Below are 26,352 nucleotides of genomic sequence, written 5' to 3'. Positions count from 1 at the left end.
TGAATGGGTCGGAGGGGCAGAGGGAGAAGCAGACTCCTCACTGAGCAAGGAGCCGGATGTGGGGCTCGGTCCCAGGACCCTGAGATCATGACCTGAGTCAAAGGCAGAGGCTTAACCCACTGAGCCACTCAGGCGCCCCTGATTTTTTTTATATTATCCTTTTAGTCTCTATTTCATTCATTTCTGTTCAGCTGTTTATTATTTTCTTCTTTCTATACAACTTTTTGTTAAGTCTAAATTTAATTCCTCTCCTCCTTATCTCTGATAATAGTTATTTCCCACCCAACCCCAATTTTCTTATATTCTTTTAAAACGCACATAACATCAAATTCACCATCTTAACCACTTTTAAGTTATACTTCAGTGGTATTAAATCCATTCATAATGTTGTGTAACCATTACTACCATTTAATTCCATAACTCTTCATCCTGCAAAATGGAAACTCTGACCCCATTGAACAACTCCTCACTCCCCCCACTACCCCCAGCCTAAGCAATCACTATTCTGCTTTCTGTGTGAATTTGATGACTCCAGATACCTCATGTTAGTGAAATCATATAGTATTTGTCTTTCTGTGACTGGTCTTTCTTTTTTACCTTTCTTTCTTACTTCCTTTCTTCCTTTCTTTTCTTTCTTTCTTTTGATTTTTATTTATTTATTTGACAAAGAGAGCAAGCAGGCATGTGTGCACTTGAAGGGAGGGGCAGAGGGGGAGAGTGAAGGAGAGGGAGAGAGAATTTCCAGCAGACTTCCAGCTGAGCGCAGAGCTTGATGCGGGGCGATCTCACGACCCTGAGATCATGACCTTAGCCCAAACCAAGAGTCTGACACTTAACAGACTGAACCACCAGGTGCCCCACTCCCACTTTTTAAAAATTTCTGTTGTTTTTTATTTATTTATTTTTATATGTAGGCTCTATGCCCAATGTGGGTCTTGAATTCATGACCTTGGTGACTGGCTTCTTTCACTTAGCATAATGGCCTCAAGGTTGTTGTAGCATGTGTCAGAATTTCCGTCTTTTTAAGGCTGAAGAATATTCCATTGCATATAGAGAGCACATTCTGCTCATCCATTCGTATCCAATAATGGACATTTCGGTTGTTTCCAAGTTTTAGCTATCGTGAGTAATACTGTTATGAACACAGTTGTACAGATATCTCTTTGAGACCTTGCTTTCAATTCCTTGGGGTATATACCCAGAAGTGGAATTACTGGATCATATGGTAGTTATAATCTTAATTTTCTGAGGAACTACCATATCGTTTTCCACAGTAGCTGCGCCATTTTACATTTCTACCCATGGTGCATAAGGGCCCTGATTTCTCAATATCCTTGTTAACACTTGTTCTTTACTTTCTTTCTTTTTTTAATGATAGGCATCCTAATCGGTGTTACAGTTACCTTTTGATGTGTGTCAGGGATAACCCTCTATGTGCCCATTTACCTTTTCCTTTTTTTATTTTTTAAGATTTTATTTATTTATTTGAGAGAGACAGAACATAAGAGGGGAGAAGGTCAGAGGGAGAAGCAGACTCCCCGTGGAGCTGGGAGCCTGATGCAGGAATCTTTCCTGGGACTCCAGGATCATGATCTGAGCTGAAGGCAGTTGCTTAACCAACTGAGCCACCCAGGCGCCCCACTTACCTTTTCCTAAATCCCTCTTTCCTTGGTTTCTGGGATATCACTATCTTCAACTTTTCTTCCTACCTTACCCCTACACTTTCTGAGTCTCCCTGTCTCCCTCTCCTCTCCCCAACCTTTGAATGTTGGAGTTCCATAGTTCACAGTCCCAGGCTCTCTTCTCTCTCATCTCCCCTCTCTAATGATCTCATTCACCTCTAAGACTTTATATATTCATTAATTCTTCTTAACCAGCTTTACTGAGGAGTAACTCTGCCTTCCTTTTTTTTTTTTTTTTTTTGAGATTTTATTTATTTATTTTGAGAGAGAGGAGAGAGCAAACAGGGACAAAGGCAGAGGGAGAGAATCCCAAGCAGACTCCATGCCCAGAATAGAATCTGACTCAGAGCTCCTTCTCATGACCCTGAGATCATGACCTGAGCCAAAGTCAAAAGTCAATACTTAACTGACTCAACCACCCAGGCACCCCCTAACTCTGTCCTTTTTAAGAGCACAACTTGATAAAGTTTGACACCTGTATGTAGTGATGTAATCACCACTGCAATAATGGTATAAAACATTTCCATCACTCTAAACTGTTCCCTTTCCACTCAATCTTCCCACCCCCAGACCCTGGCAACCACTGATCTGATTTCTATCATTATGGTTTTGCCTTTTCTGGACATTCACATAAGTGGGATCAAATAATATGTAGACTTTTGTGTCAGGCTCCTTTCACATAGCATAATGTTCTCAAGATTCATCTGTTTTGTTGCATATATCAGCAATTCATTCCTTTCAATTGCTAAGTAAAAGTCTATCATACCAATGTGCTGCAGTTGGTTTCCCCATTCACCAGTTGGTGGACATTTGAGTCGTTTCCTGTTCCTGGTAATTAGGAAAAAAGCTGTTATGAAAATCCATGTACAAGTATTAGTATGGACATAGGTTTTCATTTTTCTTGGGTAAATACCTATGAGTGTCACCACTGGGTCATATGGTACGTATACTTTATAAGAAACTGCCAAACTGTTTAGTAATTTCTGACTGGAAAAAAAATATATTTACTAACTTGTAAAATTATTATAAAAATACTGTTAAACAGAAAAATAAACATATTAAATTATATATTTATTTCATTTCCTTCCTTTCTACTGAGGCAAACTTACATATATCAAAATATAGCTTGATTAATTGATACATATGTACATATATATATGTAATTATAAGTCCCATCAAGATAGAGAATATTAAAGCACCTCAAGAAGGCTACCTTGTGCCCTTTCCCAACCAGTATCCCTTAGTTAAGTACTATTCTGACTTCTGTCACTTAGTTCCGCCTGGTTTTGAACTTCATACAAAAGGAATCATACAGTATGCACTCTTATGGTGCTTCTTTTATTCAGTGTAATACTTCTGAGAATCATTCACATTATTTTGCATAAGAGCAGTTTGTTGGTTTTCATTACTATATAGTATTCTATTTTATAAGTATATGTATATCCATAGGATATATGTATGCATATATGTATATTCATTCTTTTGTTGGATACACATGCATTCATATATCTTGGATACATGTCTGAGAGTGGAATTGCTTATGTGAGTCAGTCAAGGTAAACAGATGCATGCTTAGCTTTTGTAAATATTGCCAAGCAGTCCTCCAATGTAGTTCGCATCAATTAAAGCTCCCACCATAGAAGAGTTTTGTTTGTTGCACCTCCTTGATAACACTTAATGTTATCCATCCTTGTACACTCCCATCACTTTAAAGATTTTTTTTTTATTTATTTGACAGAGAGAGATCACAAGTAGACAGAGAGGCAGGCAGAGAGAGAGAGAGAGAGGGAAGCAGGCTCCCTGCTGAGCAGAGAGCCCGATGCGGGACTCGATCCCAGGACCCTGAGATCATGACCTGAGCCGAAGGCAGCAGCTTAACCCACTGAGCCACCCAGGAGCCCCTCCCATCACTTTAAACACCATCTCTGTGTGAACTCCTTCCCTTGATCTCTATCTCTAACCCCAGTGCTCTCCCCACCACACAAATGGCGTGTCCAATTGTCAATGTGACATTTCTTCTCAGATGTCTTGTGGGCATCTCCAAGATAACAGGTCAATGCAAAGCTCTTAAGTCCTCCTTCCTTGCAAAGGGCTCCTCCCTCTGATTTTCTCATCCTCATAAAAAGCATCATGATCTTCTCAGCTTGCTCCTGCTAAAAACCTGGACTCCTCCTTCTCCCTCACTTCCACATCCAATCTTTCAGTGAAGTTGCTGTAATCTATTTCTATAATATATCCAGAATCTGTCCACTTCTTCCCACCTTCACACTGCTCCGCTAATGCAAACCACCATCATTCTTTTTTTTTTTTTTTTAGATTTTATTATTTATTTGACAGACAGAGATCACAAGGAGGCAGAGAGGCTGGCAGAGAGAGGGGGGGAGGCAGGCTCCCTGCCCAGCAGAGAGCCCGATGTAGGGCTCGATCCTAGGACCCTGAGATCATGACCTGAGCCGAAGGCAGAGGCTTTAACCCACTGAGCCACCCAGGTGCCCCAAACCACCATCATTCTTGACTGCACTACTGCTCAGCAGCCAGAGGGAGCTTTCTAAAAAATAAACCAATCACATTGTCTCCTTGTTTAATGCCTTTCTGTGACTCCCTAATGCTCTGACATGAAATCTAACTTCTCAACTTGGCCTGAAAGGCTGAGAATGATCTGCCCCCTGCCCATCTCTCTGACTTCTCTTCTAATAGGGAACTGACCACATTCCAGCTATTGCCTTTTCCTAAATACATCAGGCTTGTTCCTACCTCAGGACCTTTGCCCTTGCTGTTCCCTCTGTCTGATAAGCTCTTCCCTCAAATTTTTGCCCAGCTGTCTCCTTTTCATCTATTCAGGTCTTAGCCCAAATGTCTCTTCCTCAAAAAGGCTTTCTCTGACCATCTTAGTTAAAGTTGCCCCTCCATATGCCAGGCATTCTCTATTCCCTCACCCCCTCGTATGTTTCAGTATAGCTCTTGTTTTCCTTATGTAATCACTTACTTCCTTAATGCTCATATCACCTACTAGAATATAAATCCCCAAGGGTCAGGGGCTGTGTTCCTACTGTCCTGTTCACTATGGTAGCCACAGGCCATGGGTAGCTATTTGATTTAAATTAATTTAAAGTAAATAGAACTAAGAATTCAGTTCCTCAGTTACACTAGTCACATTTCAAGTGCTCAATAGCCACCTGTGGCTAGTAGCTATCATATTGGAGAGAGCAGACAAAGAAAATTTGAAGAAAGTTCTGTTGCACAGCACTGCTCTAGAACCCAGCTACACAGTAAGTGTGCTATAAAGGTATTTTTAATTCTTCATCTTATGGATGAGAAAAACATAGGCCAGAGAGGTTGTGTTATTATCCCCAGGGTCACACAGCCGGGAAGCTGCCTAGCAGGGATTTGAACCCAGGATTGTTTTGCTCCAAAGCACGTGCTACTCCCTTTCTTAAGAGCCAGACGCCTCCTGGTTATTTAGAGAAGCACAGGGCTCTCCGGTACTCTTACACATTCTCCAAGGCTGAGCTTGTACCTAACTGACAAAAGTGTGGGGAGTTTCACGTAAGGATTATTGCCCAAGGTGCGGAGGGATCTAGGGTCAGTCTTGATTCCACCCCGCATCCACTGGCTGTTCCACCCTTAGTAAGTCTCTGCCTCTCTGGTTCTCAGCTGCATCTCTATAAAATGAAGAAAGTGACCTTATGGTCTGAGGGTTGGAGATGGCAGGCAGGGGACCTGGTGACTGGGTACACCTTTCAGATCCTGCCTGACTCTGAAGCAGGCCAGCATGAAGAGTGGGTTGGAGGGTGAAAGTGCTTTGGTTGGCTTGACCTACAGCAGCAGCTCCTGCTTCTTGAATGCCTACAGATGAAAACGCTGAGGTTCAGAGGGGTAAAGTAACTTGGCCCAGACTACATAGCAGGGGAACTGGCGGAACTGGGATTCGAAGATGAGACTCTACAATCCCATGCGCGTGCCATGCAACCATGGTCGGGACCCACAGGAGTCATTGGGAGGCGTTTACCGGTGAAAGGTGGTGAGTTCCCCGTCTCTGGGGGGGTGGGGTGCACGTCGGTGCCGGGCGACGCACGGAGCTGTCGCTGGTACCGGTGAGGAGACCGCAGAGCCTCTCGCAGGCCCCCTTCCGCCTCCCGCGGCTGCCCGGGCCGCGGCGCGAGCGCTGCACCACCCGGGCGGGGCGGGGGCTGCTATTTCTGTCTGGTGAGCCCAGCCCGCGCCGCTAGGCGGGGGAGGGGGCGCCCGCGCCGCCATATTCGCTCCCGCCGGCCTGCCCCGCGGCGCGCAGCCACCATGAGCACCGCCGCCTTCCACATCTCCAGCCTCCTGGAGAAGATGACATCCAGCGACAAGGACTTCAGGTGCGCCCTGCTGCCGGCCCCCCGCCTCTGCGCCTCCCATTGAAACTCCGGCCTTCTTCGCTTCCCGCCGCGCCGGCCCATCCCCCACGGGCGTGCAGCCCCTACCCCTCTACCCGCGTTAAGCTCCACCCCTCCCGTGACCGAGACCCCAGCCGCTGCCTTTCCCGCCCTCTGCCCGTGGCACCCTGCTCCCCGCGTCGCAGCCCTGCCCTCTATGCAGTCCCTGCTTGGTCTCCCACCGTTCGCGCGTCGCCCCTGCCCTGTTGCCTGGTCGGAACCCCAGCTCCTCCCCTCGGCACCCTTCCTGTGCCTTCTCTCTCTCTATCTGTGCCCAGCCCTCATCTCTCCCCGCAGCTGACGCACCCAGGCCCCCCACCTCTACCCACGGTGAAGCCCTCGGCTCCTCCTTGGGGATTCCAGCGCCTGCCTCTTCCTTCCCGCCTTGAAACCCAGCCCCTTCCCGGGCCCACAACCCCGGGACCAACTTTTCCACCGCTACCCTCTGCACCCTCCGCTCCGCCCTCTTCTCCTCAAAGTCACCCCAGGCCTCCTGCCTGCGCTTCATCAGGGCACCTTCTCCTCTCCCCGCCCCTCCCAGGTTTGCTCTGACACAGCCTGAAGGAGGGGTCTGGGCTGAGTGGCTTTGCGGGTCCCAGGGAGAAGATGGTTGGGGTAGGGGCTTCAGCTTTTGGGTGCCACTCCCCTTCTCTTTGTTCCCATTTCGCCAGACATCACTGAGCCCACACCGGAACAGAGCTGGAAAGAATGGAGGAAACCTCTCCTCCAACCCCCTCATCCTCCGGGGGAAACTGAGGTCCCCCGGGGATGAAGGGATTGGCTCTGGTCACACAGCCAGTTCTGGACCCTGGGAGCTGAAAGGAGCCTACAGAGAACAACATAGCCCACTTATTGAACATTCTGTCACTTTATCCCCAGTTTACAGATAGGGAAATGGAAGCTCAGAGTCAGGAAGGGGACAGTTGCAGTCACAGAGCTATGAAGTGGAGGATGTGGGGTCCAAATCCAGGTCAGTCTTCGCACAGAGGCTGAGATCTTAGCGAGGCTATCTGAAGCAGCCCTCTGACAGGTGAGGACTCCCCACCTCTCCTGGTCTGACTCCCACCTTCTCCTGGCACCCCTGAACAGCCTCTAGTAGAGCTTTAGGACCACGGTGCTGGGTTCAGATCCTGCCCCCAACCACTTACTGGCTGTGTGACTCGACTTCTGAGCCTCCACTTCTGTTTCCAGAAGATTGGATAATAATAGAACCCACCTCAGAGGGTTCGTGTGAGTTTGAAAAGAGTTAATACATGTGCAATGTTTTGATTCGTGGCTGACACCAGATAAGTGCTAAGTAAGTTGACGCTTATGATTATGCGCACATCAGAAATCTGCCATGTCCTCTCCCCACTCTTTACCTGTAGTCCCCCACCCTTCATTTCCTCCCTTCATCTGGCTAGCTCCAACTCACTGTCACCTCTTTGGGATGCCTCCTGACACCCAGGCAGGGCTGGGTGTCCCACACCCAGCCCACTTCCCCTGGGCTCCCACAGCACCTGTCCTGCCCCACATTTCTACTGCATCACTTCTAGCCTTGAGATATCAGAACCCCTGCACTGGGACTGTGTGCTTCCTTTTTGCATCCTAGAGCCTGTTCTGGGTACACAGCAGGTGCGCAGTGAATGTTTTCTGGGTGCCAGACTCCCTGCTGGGCTGTCCAGTGCAGTCTCATTCAGTCCACCCAGCGGTCTGGGTGGTAGTGATTGTCCTTCCTGTTCTCCAGAGGTTCAGAGAGCTGAAGTCACTTGCCTATAGCCAGCTAGTGGCTGAGGGGATTTGCACCCCTGTCTCTTGGGCCCTGGGTCCAGTCTCTAGGAGAGGGAGTTGGCTCCTGCCAAAGCCTGAGAAGCCCTTTCAGCCTGCTCTACCGGAGAACACTTAAAACCATCCCAAGCATATGAGAAAGGTGTCTATTTTTAAAGTCCAAATACCGGGAAGGCTAGGTCCTGCTGACCAACTGTCCAGGTGCCCATGTGGCCAAGTGTTTCAGCTGAGTTGTCTCTCTGGAATGAAACTGAAACTGTATCCTCTGGCTTCTAGAGGCAGGTGGTGACTGCATGTGAGGGTCCCAGGCAGGGTCAAGTAAGCTGTTGATTCCTGTTGTCCCTCTGTGGGCAGGAGGCTGCTCAGTTCCCACTCAGCCTCTAGCAGCCAGATGGATAAACTGGGGTGGGGTGAGGGTCTTGCAGGAATTCCTAAATCATTTTTCAAAAACACAGTAGTATTTGTTGAAGAATTAGGAGACCTGAATGGTGTGCTGAGGCTCCTCCCAACTTGCTGTGTGACCTTGGGCATTTTGTGCAGCCCCTCTGAGCCTGGTTTCCCCATCTGCCTCATGCTAAGAGCTGGATGTCCTATTGAAATCTCCTGAAGATGTTATGAGGTGAGGCAAAGAAAATTCCCACTTCAAAGGTGGAAAACTGAGACTCAGGAGTCACTTAAGGTGACCTAGTTGATAAGTGGCAAGACCTATATATTTACTTAAAGCCAAACTTCAGGGGTGCCTGGTTGGTGCTGTCAGTTGAGCAACTGACTCTTGATTCCAGCTGAGGTCATGATCTCAGGATTGTAGGATTGGGCCCTGTGTCAGGTTCTGCACTTGGTGTGGAGTCTGCTTAGGATTCTCTCTCCCTATCCCTCTGTCTCCACCACCGCCCTTTCATGCTCTCTCTAAAATAGATAAATAAATCTTAAAAAAAAAAAAAAGGCAAACTTCAGTGCTCAAACTCTTATCTATTCAGTTATATGCTTTGCTGTACATCCCCCACTGTCAACACCACGTACGTATTACAATACGGCTTTCTTTCTCTGAGAACTGGTTATTTGCAAGAACTCGGGGGTGTCTGAAATGCTGAGGCATATCTCAGAAGGGTTGGTTTCTGAGTTCAGGTTTCCACACAGCTATTGGCTGCCAGGGGCTGCCTCTTTCCCTGCCTCCCCTCCTGCCCTCACCCTACCTCCCAGGCCCTCTCCAGACCTGTTCTTTGCTGGGTCTGGAGTCCAAGAGATGAACCTGATGGGCTCCCATGAGTTCATATTCTAATGGGGAAACACACTGGTAACGAAGTGTGCAATGCAGTTTGGGGAGTGCTCCGATGAGGAATGTGGAGTGCTCTGAGAGAATCCTATCCAGGGGAACCAAGTGTGATTAGGGAGTGTGGGTCAGGGTTGAGGCACGGTGATCAGAGGAGTCATTTCTGAGGCTCGGACATTTGAGCTGGGTCATTGACGATTGAATAGGAGTTCCACAGAGAAGAAAGAGGGGGACAGGAGGCTCATCTTGGGCAAAGGAACATGTTCCTTCAGTTGCCAGGCTGAGCTGGGTCTCTATGACCTGCAGCAGAAACACAGCTTAGAGACCCTTGCCTGCCATCTCAGAATGTCCCCTCAGCCAGGCAGACCTAGGAGTGCATGTTCCTAGCTCAGGCCTTAGCCTGGCCCAGATGCAAACCTCCTTCACCTTCCCTTTGCTGCTTCTCCTGCAACGACCAGGCCCAGAGGTGGGCATAGTCAGCCCTGCCACTCCCTCCTGGTCTCCAGCCCAGCCTCCTCCTTTCTCTCAGTGCTTGAGGCTAATCTCAGCTGTTAAAAATAAACAGCAGTGACATGGACAAGTGCCTTCCTGGCAACAGGGTGCTGTGAGTCTCCCCATGACATCAAGCAGCAGGTCTGAGCCTGCAAAGAAGAGGCTGGAATCCTGACTGTGATCGATTTTGCCACAGGATGCTTGGGAAGGACCGTGGGGTTCTTGTTGGTAGAGCAAGCTCAAGCCTAAAACAAAGCTGGTGTGAGGAGGCAGGGTGGTCTGGTGGGTCAGCAAAAGCTAGAGGCTTTCTCTGGGGCTGCCACTCTCTGGCCCTGACTTTGCTGCATCTTTTCCCCTCCATTCTCTCCTCGAAAATGCTGGCAAGACCCAGTGAATAGGTGCAGTGGGCCTGGTAGGAACCTGGTCAGCTGGAGATAGTGTCCCACCTAATGAGGGCAGCCGTGCTTTGACCAGACAGTTATTGTCACCAGGGGATATTGGCCCAGTTGTATTCAAAGACTCTATTTTTGGGGCACCTGGATGGCTCAATGGGTTAAGTGTCTGCCTTCAGCTCAGGTCATGATCCCGGGGTCCTGGGATCAAGCCCCACGTAGGGCTGCCTGCTCAGCTGGGAGTTTGCTTCTCCCTCTCCCTCTCCCTCTGCCCCTCTTCCTGCTCATGCTCTCTCTCTCAAATGAATAAATAAAATCTTAAAAAACAAAACAAACAAAGAATATTTTTAAGAGAATCTGGTAATTACAACTTTTACATCAACTCCCCCAGTTTCTCAATGCTGTTAAATCAAATTTTTGAAAAACATCTGCAAGGAGGACACAGCTGAGGGCTGCCAGGTAAAGGCTGCTCTGCCGTCTTAATCTGGCCAGGAACCATGATGCTCCTGAAGCTCCAGCTCCTGGCCTCCCAGCTCAGACTCCCTCCGCAATTTCAACTCCCTGGGACACGGTATCAGGCCACATGGGTCTGCACATCTGTGGGTGAGCAGCTCTTGGCTCTGATGCCCATCCCAGGGTCAGGGAGCCATGGCTGGGGACTGGCCAGCTGTTGACCTCAGTGTCTAAGATATGCTTGCAGCCCATTAGCATGGCCTAGGACAGGAGTTCTCAGAGTGTGGTCCCTATTTCTTAGGATTTGTGAGAGATCCAAATTCTTGGGCCCCAGCTCAGACCTGATTCCAGAAACCTTGAGAGTGGGGCCCAGCAGTGTCTCACAGGCCCTGCAGGTGATTCTGACGCCAGCTACAGTTTGAGAACCAGTGGTCTGCAAGCAGGGACTGAGTGGGTTCTCTGAGGCGGAGCTGGGCAGGGCTAGCCCCACTCCACCTGTCTGATCGAGAGGTGTCTGTTCGACCTTCTGGCATGAATGAGATGAATGGTGTAACGAGCTGTTGGGATAATGGTGGTGCAACTTACTGAGTGCTCACTGTGTGCTCAGGGCATCACGCACATTATTTCATTTTAACTTCCATAAAACCCCACAAGGCAGGTGCTGTGCTTATCCCCATTTTTCTGACAGGTAAACTAGGGCTCCAAAAGGAGAAGTGACTAGTCCAAGTTCACGGTTCCATGAGTGATAGAAGCAGGGGCCACCAAACTCAAAGTACTCAGCATTTAGCCAACATGCTCTGACACTCCTAGTCTGCTAGGACGAGGCGGTTTGTATCTCACCTATGGGTCTCCTGGTGGTGGCCCGACTGCGCCTCCAACCCATATAATCTACTTGCCCTTCAGTCTTTGTATTGAGGTCTCCTCCTGGGGGAACTCTAAGATATTGCCCATAACACTGGGGCCCAGGAGCTGCTCAGTAATCCTCCTTTGCCCATCTGCCCAGGTTCATGGCCACCAGTGACCTGATGTCAGAGCTGCAGAAGGACTCCATCCAGCTGGACGAGGACAGCGAGCGCAAGGTGGTGAAGATGCTGCTGAAGCTGCTGGAGGACAAGAACGGTGAGGTGCAGAACCTGGCCGTCAAGTGGTGAGTGTTGGCCTTGGTGGGGATGGGGCAAGGCCAAGTGTGGGAGAACACCAGGGGTCCCTGCCCCTTTGGGGGACAGTCTCTGAGAGAGTAGTTGCTGTGAGCAGCTCTTGAAGCCCCAAAGGAGTTGGACAGTGCTTTGGTCTGGATTCCCCCAGAAGTAGACCCAGTGGCAGGGATTCTAGTGCAATTTTATTTGGGAAGTGATCCCAGAAAACTCCGGTAGGGGAACAGAGAAGTGAGGTAGGGAAGGAAGAAAGCCAAGAATGTGTGAAAGATCAGGCAAGTTACTGCTGTGGGCCAGTGGAGCTTAACCCTACTGGGGGCCTTTGGGACACAGGTAAGGACATGCCCTGTGGAGTGTTCTACCCGAGGGCTGTCAGGCTGGTTGAGAGCTGCTCCTGGGGTAGCACGTAGCATGGAGGGCTGTGTATTCCATGACCCCTCCTGCCAGAGAAAGCTCTCAGGGTGAGATGCAGGCTCTGGCAGCTGGAAGGTCATGCCGACATGCAGAGGGAGTAGTGAGAGCTGAAGGGCCAGAGGGGCCCCAAAAGCCTTTGCCCTAGGCACCCTGAGACTGCAGTCCTGAGACCTTGGCCAGTTACCTTTGGAGCTAAAAAAACAAGATGAGGTATGTGCAGGGCACACGAGGGTGTGGGTCGGTGGAGGACTGAGGAATGGCAGGGGTCAAGAGTCAACAGAGAATTGGGGCATTGCCTGTGGAACGGCACTCTGTGAGCTGGGCCCAGGCATTCTAGGCCATCTTCATGAATTTCAACTTGATCCCAAGAACAGAGGAAATTCAGTAGAGTTTCATGCAGGAACATGACTTGGTCATGTTTGTAGTCTGGAAGCATGTCTCTGGCCATGTGGGGGAGAGAGGGTGGATGGTGGTTTCCCACCAGCAGAACCAACAGTACAGTAGCGTGTGTTCCCGTATGTGAATGCTTGGGCACATTGACTGAGGGGATAATAAAGTCATGAGAAGCCAGCACTAACTGTGAATGCCGTGGCCCTTGCCGGGTAGGTGCGAATGCTGGGGACTCAGCTCCCACGAGCAGCACTGTGGTGCTGATTTTCTGAATTAGCCATGAGATTTCCTGAAGTGGCAAACATCTCCTGGTAGGTTTCCAGAAAACAAAGTACAGTCTTCCTTCTTGGGGAATTTAGAACATATTAAGATAGTGGGAAAAGTACTTTGTATGTACTTTTTACTTTGTATGTAAATTGTATGCAAATTGAAATTAGATTTTGGACTCAGATAATTATGGAAAGTTTTTTTTTTTTCCTATATGAATGCCCAGTGGGGTGTTAGAAACTCCACTGGACATGGAACATATTTTGTTTTGCAATATTGTCTTTCCCAGCCACATGCATCCCCCCACCCCAAAATAAAAGCCAGAAGTGACATTTCATTAGTTATGACCAAAAAAGGCCCCCATAAGTTTCTAGAACTCTCCTGAGGGCACTACACCCCAATCAAACTATAGAAGGCAGAAAGGGGAGACCACATAACTACTTAGAAGAATTGATGGAGAAAACCGTCAAAAGAGAGCCACGGTTTGTAAACTGGTATGCATTGCAGTTCCCTGGGACCTCTGCTAAGGCTATGTATTCCCCAGCAGGGATTCGGACTCAGGAGCAGGAGAGGGGGAGGGAGGAATCTGAGGTAGGCAGGTGAGAAGGTAGCACCTGGGAATCTCCATTCAAACGCACACCCTCATCTCAGAATTCATTTAGGTTAGAGGTTCTCAATTTAATTGCATGTTAGAATCACCTAGGGAATTAAAAAAGTAGAAACAGGGGCTCCTGGGTGGCTCAGTGGGTTAAGCCTCTGCCTTCAGCTCAGTTCCTGATCTCAGGGTCCTGGGATTGAGGCCCGCATCAGGCTCTCTGCTCAGCAGGGAACCTGCTTCCCCTTGTCTCTCTGCCTATCTTTCTGCCTGCCTCTCTGCCTGCTTGTGATCTCTCTCTCTGTCAAATAAATTAATAAAATCTTTTAAATAAATAAATTAATTAAAAAAATTAAAAAACAGAAACAAACTCCCACTGTCCAGGCCACACCTGAAAACCAACTAACTCAGATTCTCTGGGGCTAGCACCCAGGTGACAGTTTTTTAAATGCCCCAGGTGATAGCAGTGCACAGTTAAGGCTGAGAATAAGTGTATCTGGTACAGTTATTTTTATTTTTATTTATTTATTTTTTTAAGATTTTATTTATTCATTTGACAGACAGAGATCACAAGTAGGCAGAGAGGCAGGCAGAGAGAGGAAGGGAAGCAGGCTCCCTGCTGAGCAGAGAGCCCGATGCGGGGCTCGATCCCAGGACCCCGGGATCACGACCCGAGCCGAAGGCAGAGGCTTTAACCCACTGAGCCACCCAGGCGCCCCTGGTACAGTTATTTTTAAACTTTAATGTGGATTCACATCACCTGGGGCCTTTGTTGAACTGCAGATTCTGGTTCCGTAGGTCCTGGGTAGGACCTGAGATTCTACATTTCTGACAAGTTCCAGGTGATGCTGGTGAAGCTGATCTGTGACTGTGATTGGCAAGACAAGGCTCTAAAGCAGAGGTTCTCAAAGTGTGGTCCCTGGACCACCAGTATCAGCATCCACAGAGAACTTGATAGAAATTTAAATTCTCCGGCCCCACCTAGACCTCCTGAGTCTGAAAATGTGGGGTGGGGCCTGGAAATCTGTTTTAACAACTCCTCCAAGAGGATTTTCATACATGCTCAAGTTTGAGAATCTCTTGGGCATTCCTTGGTTTCCAGCTGAGGTTACTAGGTTCAGGGGTTTGGCCATATACTGACATACAAAACCCAGGAGGAGGTGCTGGCTTGGGCGGTGCCAGGAATGATGCTGGCAGAACCAGAGGGTGCCTCTTTCTGGCAAATAGAGAGTCCCATGTCGATCTTGGGCCTTTTCCTCAGCACATGTGGCCCCATGGGCCTGAGGGAACCTAAGGGGCAGCATGACTCAGGCTGAGCCTGGGGCTTTTGGACATCCTCCTTCCCTCCTTGCTCAGCCTGGGTCCTCTGGTGGGCAAAGTGAAGGAGTACCAGGTGGAGACCATCGTGGATGCCCTCTGTGCCAACATGCGGTCAGATAAGGAGCAGCTCCGAGACATCGCTGGCATCGGCCTCAAGACTGTCCTGTCGGAGCTCCCTCCTGCAGCCACAGGTACCCAGGTCCCAGGGATTAGGCATTGTCATTATTTGTCCTACTTTCTCATTAAAGAAATTGGGGCCCAGAAAGGTGAAGGTACTTCCTAACACCAGCCGGCTAGTAAGTGGCAGAAAATTCAGTCCCAGCTCTGTTTTAAGTTCCTGGCTCTGAGTCAGGAAGGCTTTAGCTGTAAGTAACAAAAATCTAACTAATGACAGCTTGAGGGAGTTCGGGGTTGCTTTTCTCACAGAATTCTGGAGGGATCAGCCATTCCATTTTTGCACCAATTCATTCAGCAGCTTAATTAGGACAGGGGTAAGGTCTCTGCATCTTTTAAGAATAGCACATGCTTCCCCAGAAGCCCTCAGAAGGCTTTGACCTATATTTCACTGGCCAGAGCAGGGTCACTTTGCCCCTGCTAGCAGCAAGGGAATCTAGGCAAGGAGCTTTTCTTGCCTCCCTCGTTAGCAGGTACAAGGCAGAGGGGCTGGGTGTCGGGTGAGTCAGCCATCAATTCCTCAGCTTCCCTGGCTGTCAGACTCTGGGTCAGACCCTGGGCCACTCAAGGCCAGGGTCAGCTGGATTCTTGGGGATGTAGGCTCAGGAATATAACCAGAGCAGGGCCACCAGAGGTGGCAGCCAGCCCCGGGCCTCACTGTGCCATCCCTGTGCTCTGTGCAGGCTCTGGCCTGGCTGCCAACGTGTGCCGGAAGATCACTGGCCAGCTCACCAGCGCCATCGCCCAGCAAGAGGATGTGGCTGTGCAGTTGGAAGCCCTGGACATCCTCTCTGACATGCTGAGCAGGTGCGGGAGGCCACCCTGGGCAAGGAGGAAGGGGGGAGGGCGACACGGGGACAGAGAGGGATTCAGATCCACAGAGCCAGCACTTAACTGCACACCAGGCTCTGTGCTTGGTGCTCCTTAAGTCTCCTAGCAGCCCTGCAAAGGAGAGCTCCTTCATCACAATTCTATAGTCTCTGAGCCCTGCCCAAGGTCACACTGTTGGTACCAAGGTAACAGTAAATGGCAGAACCTGGAGTTTGAATTCAGGTCACTCCAAGCCCCGAAGTCTATGTGTTCATCCTCTTCCTCATCTCCTTCTTCCTCTTTTTCTTCTTTTGGTCTAATAGAGCTGGGCCTTCGTTTTAAATTGCACTGTACACTTTAAAACTGTTCATTCATTCAGCGTCCCAAGACTTAACACCTACACCATGACCCAGAAAGATGTCAGGTGTTGAACTGGTGCTGGGAATATGGTATTGCATGGGTCTTGGGCCCTCCTAGGGAGGAGCTCACAAACACATAAACTAAGTGCAGTAAGAACAACAGTACAGAAAAGAGCAGAGCCTTTAGGAGCTCAGAGGAGGAGCTGGGGGTAAAAACCTTCCTCGAGAGGGTCCTGCTAGATGAGCCTTCAAGGATGGGCTGGACTTGGCCAGGATTGGGTGGGCAAAAGGGGGACACTGCCCATGGCCCAGAGGGCAGAGGCTAGAGAAGACATGGGATCCTGGAGCTTGTGTGAGACAGCATGGGGCTGGGGTGTAATGTGGAGAGGCTGGTGTGGAGAGATGAGGCCGAGGGCTGAGCAGGAGCTGCAGGCTGGGTGACTAATGATGACACTGAATGTGTGAGGAGTGGGGGCAAGGGTCAGGGCAGAGGTCAAGGAATGCCTTGTGCATATTTGTGTGTTTCAGACTCCTTATCTGCTGTGTGTACGGTAGATGGCAGGGGTTGAATGGGCAGGGAGACTGGTTAGGAGGCTTCTGGGAGGGCACTCAGGTTGTACGTAGGAGATAGGCTCCACAGGACTTGGGGTGGGTGAGGGGCAAAAACTCAAAGATGACACCCGCGGGGTCTGGCTTTACTAACTGGGGAGAACAGGCACAGGGCCATTGGCTGTGGTGGGGTGCACTCTGGGAACAGGAGCAGGTGTATGGGGAGTTCATTTGAGGAATGTTGAATATGAGGTGCCTGGGGGCCACCCACTCAACCAAAGAATCCATGAGGGCAGGCTCTAGGGCCAATGTAATCTCCCCCCAAGCTTCCAACATAGGCCCTGTAGCATAGTAGGTGAACAAACAAGTGAAAAATGAAATCTAGGAGAGAGAGCTGGGCTGGATATAGGAGTGTGAGGCCAATGTGTTTGTGTGGAGTGAGAGAAGAAAAGGTCTCAGCATATGTATGGGACAGAAAATGCAACAAACCTGGTTTTGAAGGTGAGGATAGAGGCTGCTGCAGTGGGTAGGGGGCTGCATTCTCCCTGTGCAGAAGCCATTCTCTGGTTTTGCTTCTTGCCTTGAGCCCAGAGCTCAGCTTATCCAAAGAGCACTGGGGAGCCACTGAAGGATTTAGGCAGAGGACTGATCAGGTCAGAGGTAGACTTTAGACCACTGTGGTCTCAGTGAAGGGAATGGACTAACAGGGTGTGTGTGTGTGTGTGTGTGTGTGTGTATGTATGTATGTATGTATGTATATAGAGTGTGGCCACACTCCTAGGAAATCAGCCCCGCTGGAGTCCCCCACATTCCATTACCATCAGGGCTTCTCCCCTGGCTAGCAACCTGGAAATCTGGATTCAAGTCCTGGCCTTGTCTTTCTTGGCTGAGTGGTCTCGAGAAAGTCCCTTCTCTTCTCTGCTTTCTCTTTTGTGATAATAAATAATTACTCCACACAGTTGTAGGGCCCCTTTCCATTTACCAAGGGCCATTGGGTTATCATAATTCCGGGGAGGAGCCCTGGAGAGGATGGGCAGAGGAGAGGTGCCTAGCCCAGGCTGCCTGCTAGGTAGGCCCCGTCCGACATCCTCTCTGACTCCCCAGGCTGGGCGCCCCTCTGGGTGCCTTCCACGCCAGCCTCCTGCACTGCCTGCTGCCGCAGCTGAACAGCCCACGCCTGGCCGTGCGCAAGAGGGCAGTCGGGGCACTGGGCCACCTGGCGGCCGCCTGCAACACCGACCTCTTCGTGGAGCTCGCGGACCACCTGCTGGATCGGCTGCCCGGCCCGCGCGCACCTGCCAGTCCGGCCGCCATCCGCACTCTGATCCAATGTTTGGGTAGCGTCGGCCGGCAGGCTGGCCACCGCCTCGGTAAGGAGGTGGAGCTCCACTGCAAGGGGCGGGGCCGAGGAGGGGAGGTGTTGCGGAGTCTGGGGCCCGAGACCTCCGATAGTTGGCGTGGCTGAGGCAGGGAGGTGCTGGGGAGAGGGGTGGGCCCGAGCTGAAAATAAGGGGCGGGGTGTGAGTGTCAGCCACCTCCCAGATAAGGGGGCGTGGCTGACATCTTGAAACCGGGAGGCGGAGCTTGAGAGGCAGTGGGTGGGCCCTGAGCTCCATGTGCTACTGAGCCTGACCTACCTATTCTGAGGCTCGTGGATAATAATAAATCATAACACCAAATGAAATACAGTATGTTCTATTCTCCTACTTTGACAGATATACTTTAATAACAAGCTAGAGGCCAAGCTTGAATTTTTAAAACTTTTTATTGGGGCATAATGTATATTCAATAAACTGCACTACTTAAAGTGCATAGTTAAGTGTGTTTTGACCTTTGTAGACAGCTGTGAAACTACTACTGCAGTCAAGATGCAGAACATTTCCATCACCCCCTAAAGTGTCCTTGTGCCATTTTTCAGCCCACTCCAGGCAAGCACTGCTTTGCTTTTTGTCACCAGAGATGAATTTTATAGAAATGGAATCCTGCAGGTTTGCATTTATTTTCAAGCACCTTGGAGTTCTGGGCTGCAACAAAACAGTGTGGGGAGAGTTGGCCATGGTCTGCCCCTCTTTCCCCTCTGGCTCTCTCACTTTAGGGGATTTTATGAACACACACAGGGACCCCACCCCAAAGTTCATCCTCTGTCCATATCCCCCCTCAAACAACAGCCACCAGTTGGTCACTCTTGGGAGTATGAACCTGCGAGGGAGCCTGCATAGGACCAGACTAGGGTTCATGTTCAGTTGGACAGGAAAACGGGGAAGTCTATGACTGGAGAAGGGCTAGGACAGAATCTTTAAAGCACCAAGAGCTGCTCTTGCCTGGTGCATAAGAGCAGTACCTGCATTTCCATGTTTCCTATCCAGGGCTGTAACCTAGCGCAGGGAAGAAGATGAGGACATGAGTAACAGTTTCAACGACAGATGCTTCTTGGGTGCCTACCATGTGCCAGGACTTAGGGGGAGCTCTTTATGTAGATCATGTCATTGATCTTCACCCAAATCTCTGCCTGATAGGCACTGTTATCGCTGTTGGAAAGACTAAAGTTAGAGAAGTGTTGTGGTGTGCCCAAGGTCACGTAGCTCTTAGGTGGCAGAAACAAGACTAGAACCTTGACATCTGCTTGATTCTGAAGCCACCAAGTTGAGTTTGCAGTGGTCAGGGCTGCAAGAGCAGGGACAAGGGCTGTGGGCTGAGGGAGCCTGGGAAAGTGGCCCTCAGTGACACAACTGGCCCTGTAGGGGCCCACTTGGACCGCCTGGTGCCCCTGGTGGAGGAGTTCTGCAACGTGGACGACGATGAGCTCCGGGAGTCCTGCCTCCAGGCCCTTGAGGCCTTTCTGAGGAAGTAGGTGCAGTGTGGGTGCCAGGAGATGGGGGCCCAGGGTTTCTCTGGGAATTTGGTGGGGAAGGGGTGGGGCAGGATGCCGGCCTCAAAACAATTAGATTCAGGACTCAACATTGGGCCCACCCCCTACCCTCTCCTGCCTATCCAGCAGAGCCTCCCCCCCACCCCACCCACAGGTGCCCCAAGGAGATGGGTCCTCATGTGCCCAATGTGACCAGTCTCTGCCTCCAGTACATGAAGCATGACCCAAACTATAACTACGACAGTGACGGGGATGAGGAGGAGATGGAGACAGAAGATAATGAATTCAGTGAGCAAGGTAGGTGGCCAACTTGTCACCGGGGCTGGAAGGCAGAAATGGGTGCAGCTTTCCTGGGATATCCCCCACATCCCCAGCCAAAAACAAGGCCTCACCTAGCACCCCCATCCTGATCTTCCTTGGTCTCCAGTCCTGCCCTCTGTGACCTGGGTTCCCCAAAGTCCCCACCCTATGCACAGATCTGGGTAATGATAGTGGTAATTGCTGTCATTTACTGAAAATCTACTGGTGTCCTGAGCATTCTCATTTAATGCTCCTTCCAATAACTCTAGAAAACCAGGTGCTTGTTGTTATCACCATATTTCAGACAAGGAAACCTGGATTTAGAGAAGAGATTTGCCTGAGATAACACAGCTAGGAAGTGACAAAACCGGGCCTTGGAACCCCCACCTCTATGCTGTCATCTCTCTGCCTGCTTAGTAATGGCTTCCAAGCGATGCTTTAACCCAGCAGAGTGAAGCTCTAATGGTGGAATGATAGATACTAACGGGGGAGAGATGCCTGGATGGGAAATGGATGCTATGTCTTCCTTCCTTCTGTGCCTGTCGTCCTACCTGTCACTCAGACTGATGGCCCTGGGCCCTAGAAGCAGGGCATTGATGGAGGAGAGGGACTTAGGGTCTGGTGGGGTGCTCAGAATAAGATGGGATGGTGGGAGATGAGACTGGACTTGTGTATTGGGGCCTCGAATCCCAGGTCAGGGAGGATGGGCATTTTCTCATCAGTAGCCTGGAGCTATGGATGTTTCTTCCTGGGTGGCCTAGGGTGGAGTTAACAAACCACAGTCCATCAGAGGACATCTGCTCTGGTGACAGGACATATCCATGGGACCATCCACATGGCCCTCTATGGCTTCTCCAGACACCAGTGCTCTGAAAGTTGTAGAAAGTCATCTACAGAGTGGCACAGAGTGGCATGGGTAGAGAGAAGACACTGGCTTCTGGGTCTGTGCCTGGTGGTGTCCCTAGTTAGGACCATCCCCCTCTTAGCTTCATGTGTGTCTCCCTAGGTGTATGTGTGGGCCTCGTGGTCCTGAATCTCAGCTCTGTTGTTTCCTAGCTGTGTGTCCTCAGGAGAGTCTCACCCTCTCTGAGCTTTATTCTTGTCATCTATAAAATGACAAGAAGGCACCCTCATTCCTGAGGTGTGGTGAAGACTTGATGAGCTCTGTCCTCTCAGGGGTGCTTGGAGAATAGAAAGGCACACAAACCCAGCTTTTCCTTGTTAGTAGTTCTGCTTGGAAGCCAGAATCAGGACTTGAGAGGCTGGGGGTAGAGGGAAGGAGGAAGCCAAAGCAAGGCCTGTCATCTCTCCCTTCTCAGTCCTAATAAGTGAAGGATCACACAGTTCAGTTCTGACCAAGGATGGATTTTGTGCCCAAATGGATTCTCTGAAATCCTCACTAATGACTGTAAAGTTCGTTTTGTCCCTGATGTAGGCAAAACAGTGAAGGGTCTGGAGGCAAAGGGAGCATCCTGGTCTCACTCCAGCTATATCCCTGCTCAAGTAACTTGGGGTAAACCATTCTCCCCAGTTTCCATATCTCTACAGAAAGAAAATAACCCCCGTCTCACAAGGCAGTTAGTTGTGAGGCTCACATGAGTTTGTGGATCTGAGGTGCTCGGCATCGCCTCTAGCGCACGGTAGGTGTTCATTAAAGGGCAGGCAACCTTCCTCATAGCCTGTAAAGAGTCATCAAATGTTGGAACAGGCCTGGCTCCCTCCTCCCAGCCCCCTCCCGGCAGGCAGCCCTGGTGGGGCCAGGCTGCAGCACGCAGGGGGCTCCATGAGTATCCTGTTCCTGCCCTAGAGAGTGAAGACGAGTACAGCGATGATGATGACATGAGCTGGAAGGTGCGCCGGGCCGCAGCCAAGTGCATGGCAGCCTTGATTGGCTCCCGGCCTGACCTGTTGCCCGACTTCCATGGCACCCTGGCACCCGCGCTCATCCATCGCTTCAAGGAACGCGAGGAGAACGTCAAGGCTGATGTCTTCGGGGCTTACATTGTGCTGCTGCGGCAGACGCGACCCCCAAAGGGGTGGCTGGGGTCCATGGAGGAGCCCACCCAGACAGGCATCAGCCTCCACGCGCTGCACGGCCAGGTGGGCATGCCTCCTTCTGTCTCCCATCCTCGCTCCCCAACTCAAGACTCACCCTCCCATCCATCCACCTTCCCATCGTTCCGCTGCCCTACCATCTGTCCACCCACTGAGGTGTGTGCCCTGAGCCCTGAGTGTCCCCAGCCCTTGTTGGGTGCTGAGGCCCAGCGGGGACCATGACAGGTAAGACACTGGCCTGTGGACCACACAGGCTGGGGACAGACAGACGGTCCCAGTAGGGTTTCTGGCCCCCTGAGAAGGAGTTTCAGTTTTATTCTAAGAGCCTAGAAGCCACAGGAGGGGAATTACAGGATCCTGTTCCCATTTGAAGGAGCTCACGCTGGCTGCTATATGGGGGGATGGACTGTAACAGGGACTGTAACAGGAATAGCCGCTGGAGGCCAGCAGCTAGTTGTCTAAGTGGAAGGGATGGTGCTGTGGGCTGGGAGTAGGGGATAGAGGACTAGTTAGACTGGAGGGGAAGTTTTTGGGTCGTGCTGATGGATTGGATGTGGAGGGTGAGGGACAGGAAGGTGTCATGTGAGTGCCAGATTCTGGCTAAAGCGTGAACTGCAGTTCCTTGACATGTGAAGGGAATATCTAAAGTTCTGTTCTGGACGTTTATGTGGGAGGTCCTTGGATGCCCATGTTCAGAAGTCTGCTGGGCGGCGAGCACACAAGTCTGATGTAGGAGATGTAGATCTGGGAGTCTTTGCTTCACTGGCATCGGAATCTCAGGGGACAGTTGGGTTCCTCAGGGGAGAGAATCTAGTGAGGGAAAGGAAAGGGGCCTCAGTGCTTAACCCTCATGGAGTGTAGGGGTGAGAGCCAGACTGCCTTGGGTGACCTGGAGCAAGTCACTTCATCTCTCTGGCCTGCTCCCCATCTGTAAAGAGGGCCCAGGAACAGGACCGACTGCAGAGGGTCTGCATATGGAATCAGGTGTCTGGTATGGAGGGTGTGATGGAAAGCTGGGGATGGAGCAATCCTCCCCCACCGGGGGTCCTCCATGGGCCTCTCCCTGGGCAAAGTGCCCCACTACTAGGTGGGACAGCCAGCTTTCCTGGGTGGTCACTGATCTCCTGCAAACTGCCCACAGGTGCCTCTGGTGATCAAGGCCCTGCAGCGGCAGCTTAAGGATCGGAGCGTCAGGGCCCGCCAGGGCTGCTTCAACCTCCTCACCGAGCTGGCGGGGGTCCTCCCTGGCAGCCTGGCAGAGCACATGCCTGTGCTGGTAGCAGGTAGGATGGACTGCAGCTGGCTATCTGCTGTCCTGTGCTCTTCCAGAACCCAGACCCCAGGCCTCAATCCCAGTGGGTACCCTTGCTCAGCAACCTACGGTGGCTCCCCACTGCCAGCATTGAGAACAAAGCTGGGGTACAGGTCCTACTTCCTCGTTTCAGAAGGGTTTCCTGGCCTTGTGTCCCACCCCTCTGGCCCTGGACAAGCCCTGACTTTCTAGAATCTGCAGCCTAAGAGCCTAGGGGTCTGGGTCCAGCTCAGATGCCTGCGGATGCTCCACCCCCATAACCAGGGACTGCTTGTGGCCCTATAACTTTTGCACCCACCCCACAGGCATTGTCTTCTCTCTGGCGGACCGTTCAAGCTCCTCCACTATCCGGATGGACGCCCTGGCCTTCCTACAGGGGCTGCTGGGCACAGAGCCAGCCGAGGCCTTCCACTCACACCTGCCAACTCTCCTGCCACCTGTGATGGCCTGTGTGGCTGACCCTTTCTACAAGATCGCGGCCGAAGCCCTGCTGGTGCTCCAGGAACTGGTGCGGGCCCTGTGGCCCCTGGACAGGCCTCGGACGCTGGACCCTGAACCATACGTTGGAGAGATGTCTGCGGCCACCCTGGCACGGCTCCGTGCCACTGACCTGGACCAGGAGGTGAAGGAGCGCACCATCTCCTGCATGGGCCACCTTGTGGCCCACTTGGGTGACCAGCTCGGGGACGACCTAGGGCCATCACTGTTGCTTCTCCTGGACCGCCTGCGGAATGAGATCACCCGGCTGCCTGCTGTCAAGGCGCTGACGCTGGTGGCTGTGTCCCCGTTGCAGCTTGACCTGCAGCCCATTGTGGCTGAGGCACTGCCCATTCTGGCCTCGTTCCTGCGGAAGAACCAACGGGCGCTGCGGCTGGCCACGCTGGCTGCCCTGGACTCCCTGGCCCAGAGCCAGGGACATAGCCTCCCGCCGAGTGCCGTGCAGGCAGTACTGGCCGAGCTGCCTGCCCTGGTCAATGAGAGTGACATGCATGTGGCCCAGCTGGCCGTGGACTTCCTTGCCACAATGACCCAGGCCCAGCCAGCCTCCTTGGCCAAGGTCAGCGGCCCTGTGCTCTTGGAGCTGCTGCGGTTGCTGCGCTCACCCCTGTTGCCTGCCAGCGTGCTGGCCGCTGCTGAAGGCTTCCTGCAGGCCCTGGTGGGGACCCGCCCCCCGTGCGTGGACTACAAGGAGCTCATCCGCATGCTCACGGCACCTGTCTATGACCAGGCCGCAGAGGGCGGGCCAGGCTTGCACAAGCAGGTGTTCCACTCTCTGGCTCGGTGTGTGGCGGCCCTCGCAGCTGCTTGTCCCCAGGAGGCGGCAGGCACAGCAAACCGCCTGGTCTGCGATGCCAGGTCACCCCACTCAAGCACAGGGGTCAAGGTCCTGGCGTTCCTGTCGCTGGCCGAGGTGGGCCAGGTGGCTGGGCCAGGCCCCCAGCGGGAGCTGAAGGCAGTGCTCCTGGAAGCCTTGGGGTCACCCAGTGAGGACGTGAGGACGGCCGCATCCTATGCGCTGGGCCGCGTGGGTGCCGGGAACCTGCCCGACTTCCTGCCCTTTCTGCTGGGGCAGATCAAGGCTGAGCCCCGGCGGCAGTACCTGCTCCTGCACGCACTCAGGGAGGCCCTGGGCGCTGCCCAGCCCGACAGCCTGAAGCCCTACGCTGAGGACATCTGGGCCCTGCTCTTCCAGCGCTGTGAGGGTGCCGAGGAGGGCACCCGGGGGGTGGTGGCTGAGTGCATCGGCAAGCTAGTCCTCGCGAACCCTCCATTCCTTCTGCCCCGATTCCGGAAGCAGCTCGCTGCAGGTAGGGGCACAGGCATGGGGGAAGACAGTTCCAGCTCGGCGGAAGTAGGCAGTTTGCATCTGAGCCGCCCACTCAGAGTGAGCTAATTCAAGCAACTGGGTCAGAGAGTCGCAGTGTGGATAAGGTGAAGGCAGGGGAGCCTTTCAACCCAGTGTTTTCAGAGACTTGCTGCCTCTACCCGGGGGACTTTTTGGGATAGAGGAGAGAGAATCCTTAATATGTCCCCTCAAAAAATAAGCCTTTCATGGTGCCATTTTTGTACTCCTTGGCATGGACCATAGTGTTGTGCTCTAGGCAAAAGTTAATAAAAGCAGTTCTCTGCCTGAAGAGAGTGCACCTCTCTTGGGCTACTTGGAGCCAGGAACAAATGTCAGTGTAGACCAGGACTGGGGGCCATATCCCTCGGGATTTGGGGGGTGGGAGACATCCAGCAAAAACCAGGGCAGGTTTTGTGTAGTCAGACAAGGGCATGTCCGGGCATTCTGAAGCTCGGAGGAAGAAAGCACACAGGTGGGACTGTGGGGCTCTTGGGCACGTGGAAGCCTGGAGAAGGAAAGGCCTCCAGGCCTTGAGCTGGTCTGCTGGCTTGCTGATAAGGTCAGTGGGTGTATGCATTGACAGAATGCAGGCAAAATGCTGGGTGCATAGTGCATGGTGTGTAATTAACACTAAAGGAGTAACTGCTGTCATTGCTGTTAGTGATTACAGTTAAGCCCTGACTAGGATGCTGGGTTTAGAAGCAACAGCTAGCTCTGTGGCTCACAGCACTGTGTGGACAGGAAGAACATATCAAGAACCTTGCCTGTGATATTCGCAGGGCTCTTCATGAGGAACCTTGAGAGGCCTGAATCTTGGGATGAGGAGCAGCTCTGCCATTCCCCAGCTCCAGTTTGTTTCTACCTCATGCACACTGTTGAGCCAGCTAACCGGTCACATTTCCTTTTTAGCCACCTGGAAGCTTGGAGCCAAATTTGTGGCATGCTCCTAGCAAGTTTGTGGGACTTCCTAGTTGGCTCTCCCTGCCCTCACTTTAATCCTCCTCTCACTTCCCTACCTATATTTTTCCTCAGCCTCATTTTTTTTTTTTCATTTTATTTTATAGTTAAAAATTTTTTAAAAGATTTTCTTTATTCATTTGCCAGAAAGAGCACACAAGCAGGAGGAACAGCAGGCAGAGGGAGAAGGAGAAGCAGGCTCCCCACTGAGCAGGGAGCCCAACATGGGACTCGATCCCAGGACACTGGGATCATGACCTGTGCCGAAGGCAGATGCTTAACCAACTGAGCAACCCAAGTGTCCCTTTAATTAATTTTTTTTAAAAAGTGTATTTTTTAGAGACAGAGAGCATGTGCAGAGAGGAGAATGAGAGGGAGAATCGTAAGCAGACGTCCCACTGAACAGGGAGCCCAACAACAGGGCTCAATCCCATGACATTGAGATCAAGACTGAAACCAAGAGTAGGACATTTAACTAACTGAGCCACGCAGGCGCCCCATCAT

At 51.5% G+C, this 26,352-nt stretch overlaps 1 protein-coding gene across 1 annotated transcript in view; it reads left to right on the top strand.

Moving 5' to 3' along the window:
- Positions 1-5,891: 5,891 nt before the first annotated feature.
- Positions 5,892-26,352, top strand: part of CAND2 (cullin associated and neddylation dissociated 2 (putative)) — a 33,509-nt gene continuing 13,048 nt past the window's right edge. Inside the window, exons 1-10 of the mRNA XM_047744166.1 lie at positions 5,892-6,046; positions 11,481-11,624; positions 14,654-14,808; positions 15,475-15,598; positions 17,614-17,879; positions 19,251-19,356; positions 19,533-19,675; positions 21,486-21,778; positions 22,875-23,016; positions 23,351-24,853. Of these exons, the coding sequence (XP_047600122.1) occupies positions 5,979-6,046; positions 11,481-11,624; positions 14,654-14,808; positions 15,475-15,598; positions 17,614-17,879; positions 19,251-19,356; positions 19,533-19,675; positions 21,486-21,778; positions 22,875-23,016; positions 23,351-24,853 (2,944 nt within the window). The 5' untranslated portion in view covers positions 5,892-5,978. The remainder of the gene's footprint in view (positions 6,047-11,480; positions 11,625-14,653; positions 14,809-15,474; positions 15,599-17,613; positions 17,880-19,250; positions 19,357-19,532; positions 19,676-21,485; positions 21,779-22,874; positions 23,017-23,350; positions 24,854-26,352) is intronic.

The sequence above is a fragment of the Lutra lutra genome, chromosome 1, assembly GCF_902655055.1.
Source record: "Lutra lutra chromosome 1, mLutLut1.2, whole genome shotgun sequence".
NCBI classification, from domain to species: Eukaryota; Metazoa; Chordata; class Mammalia; order Carnivora; family Mustelidae; genus Lutra; species Lutra lutra.
The sequence above is the reverse complement of the archived record's forward strand: the minus strand, read 5'-3'. Positions and strand labels throughout refer to the sequence as shown.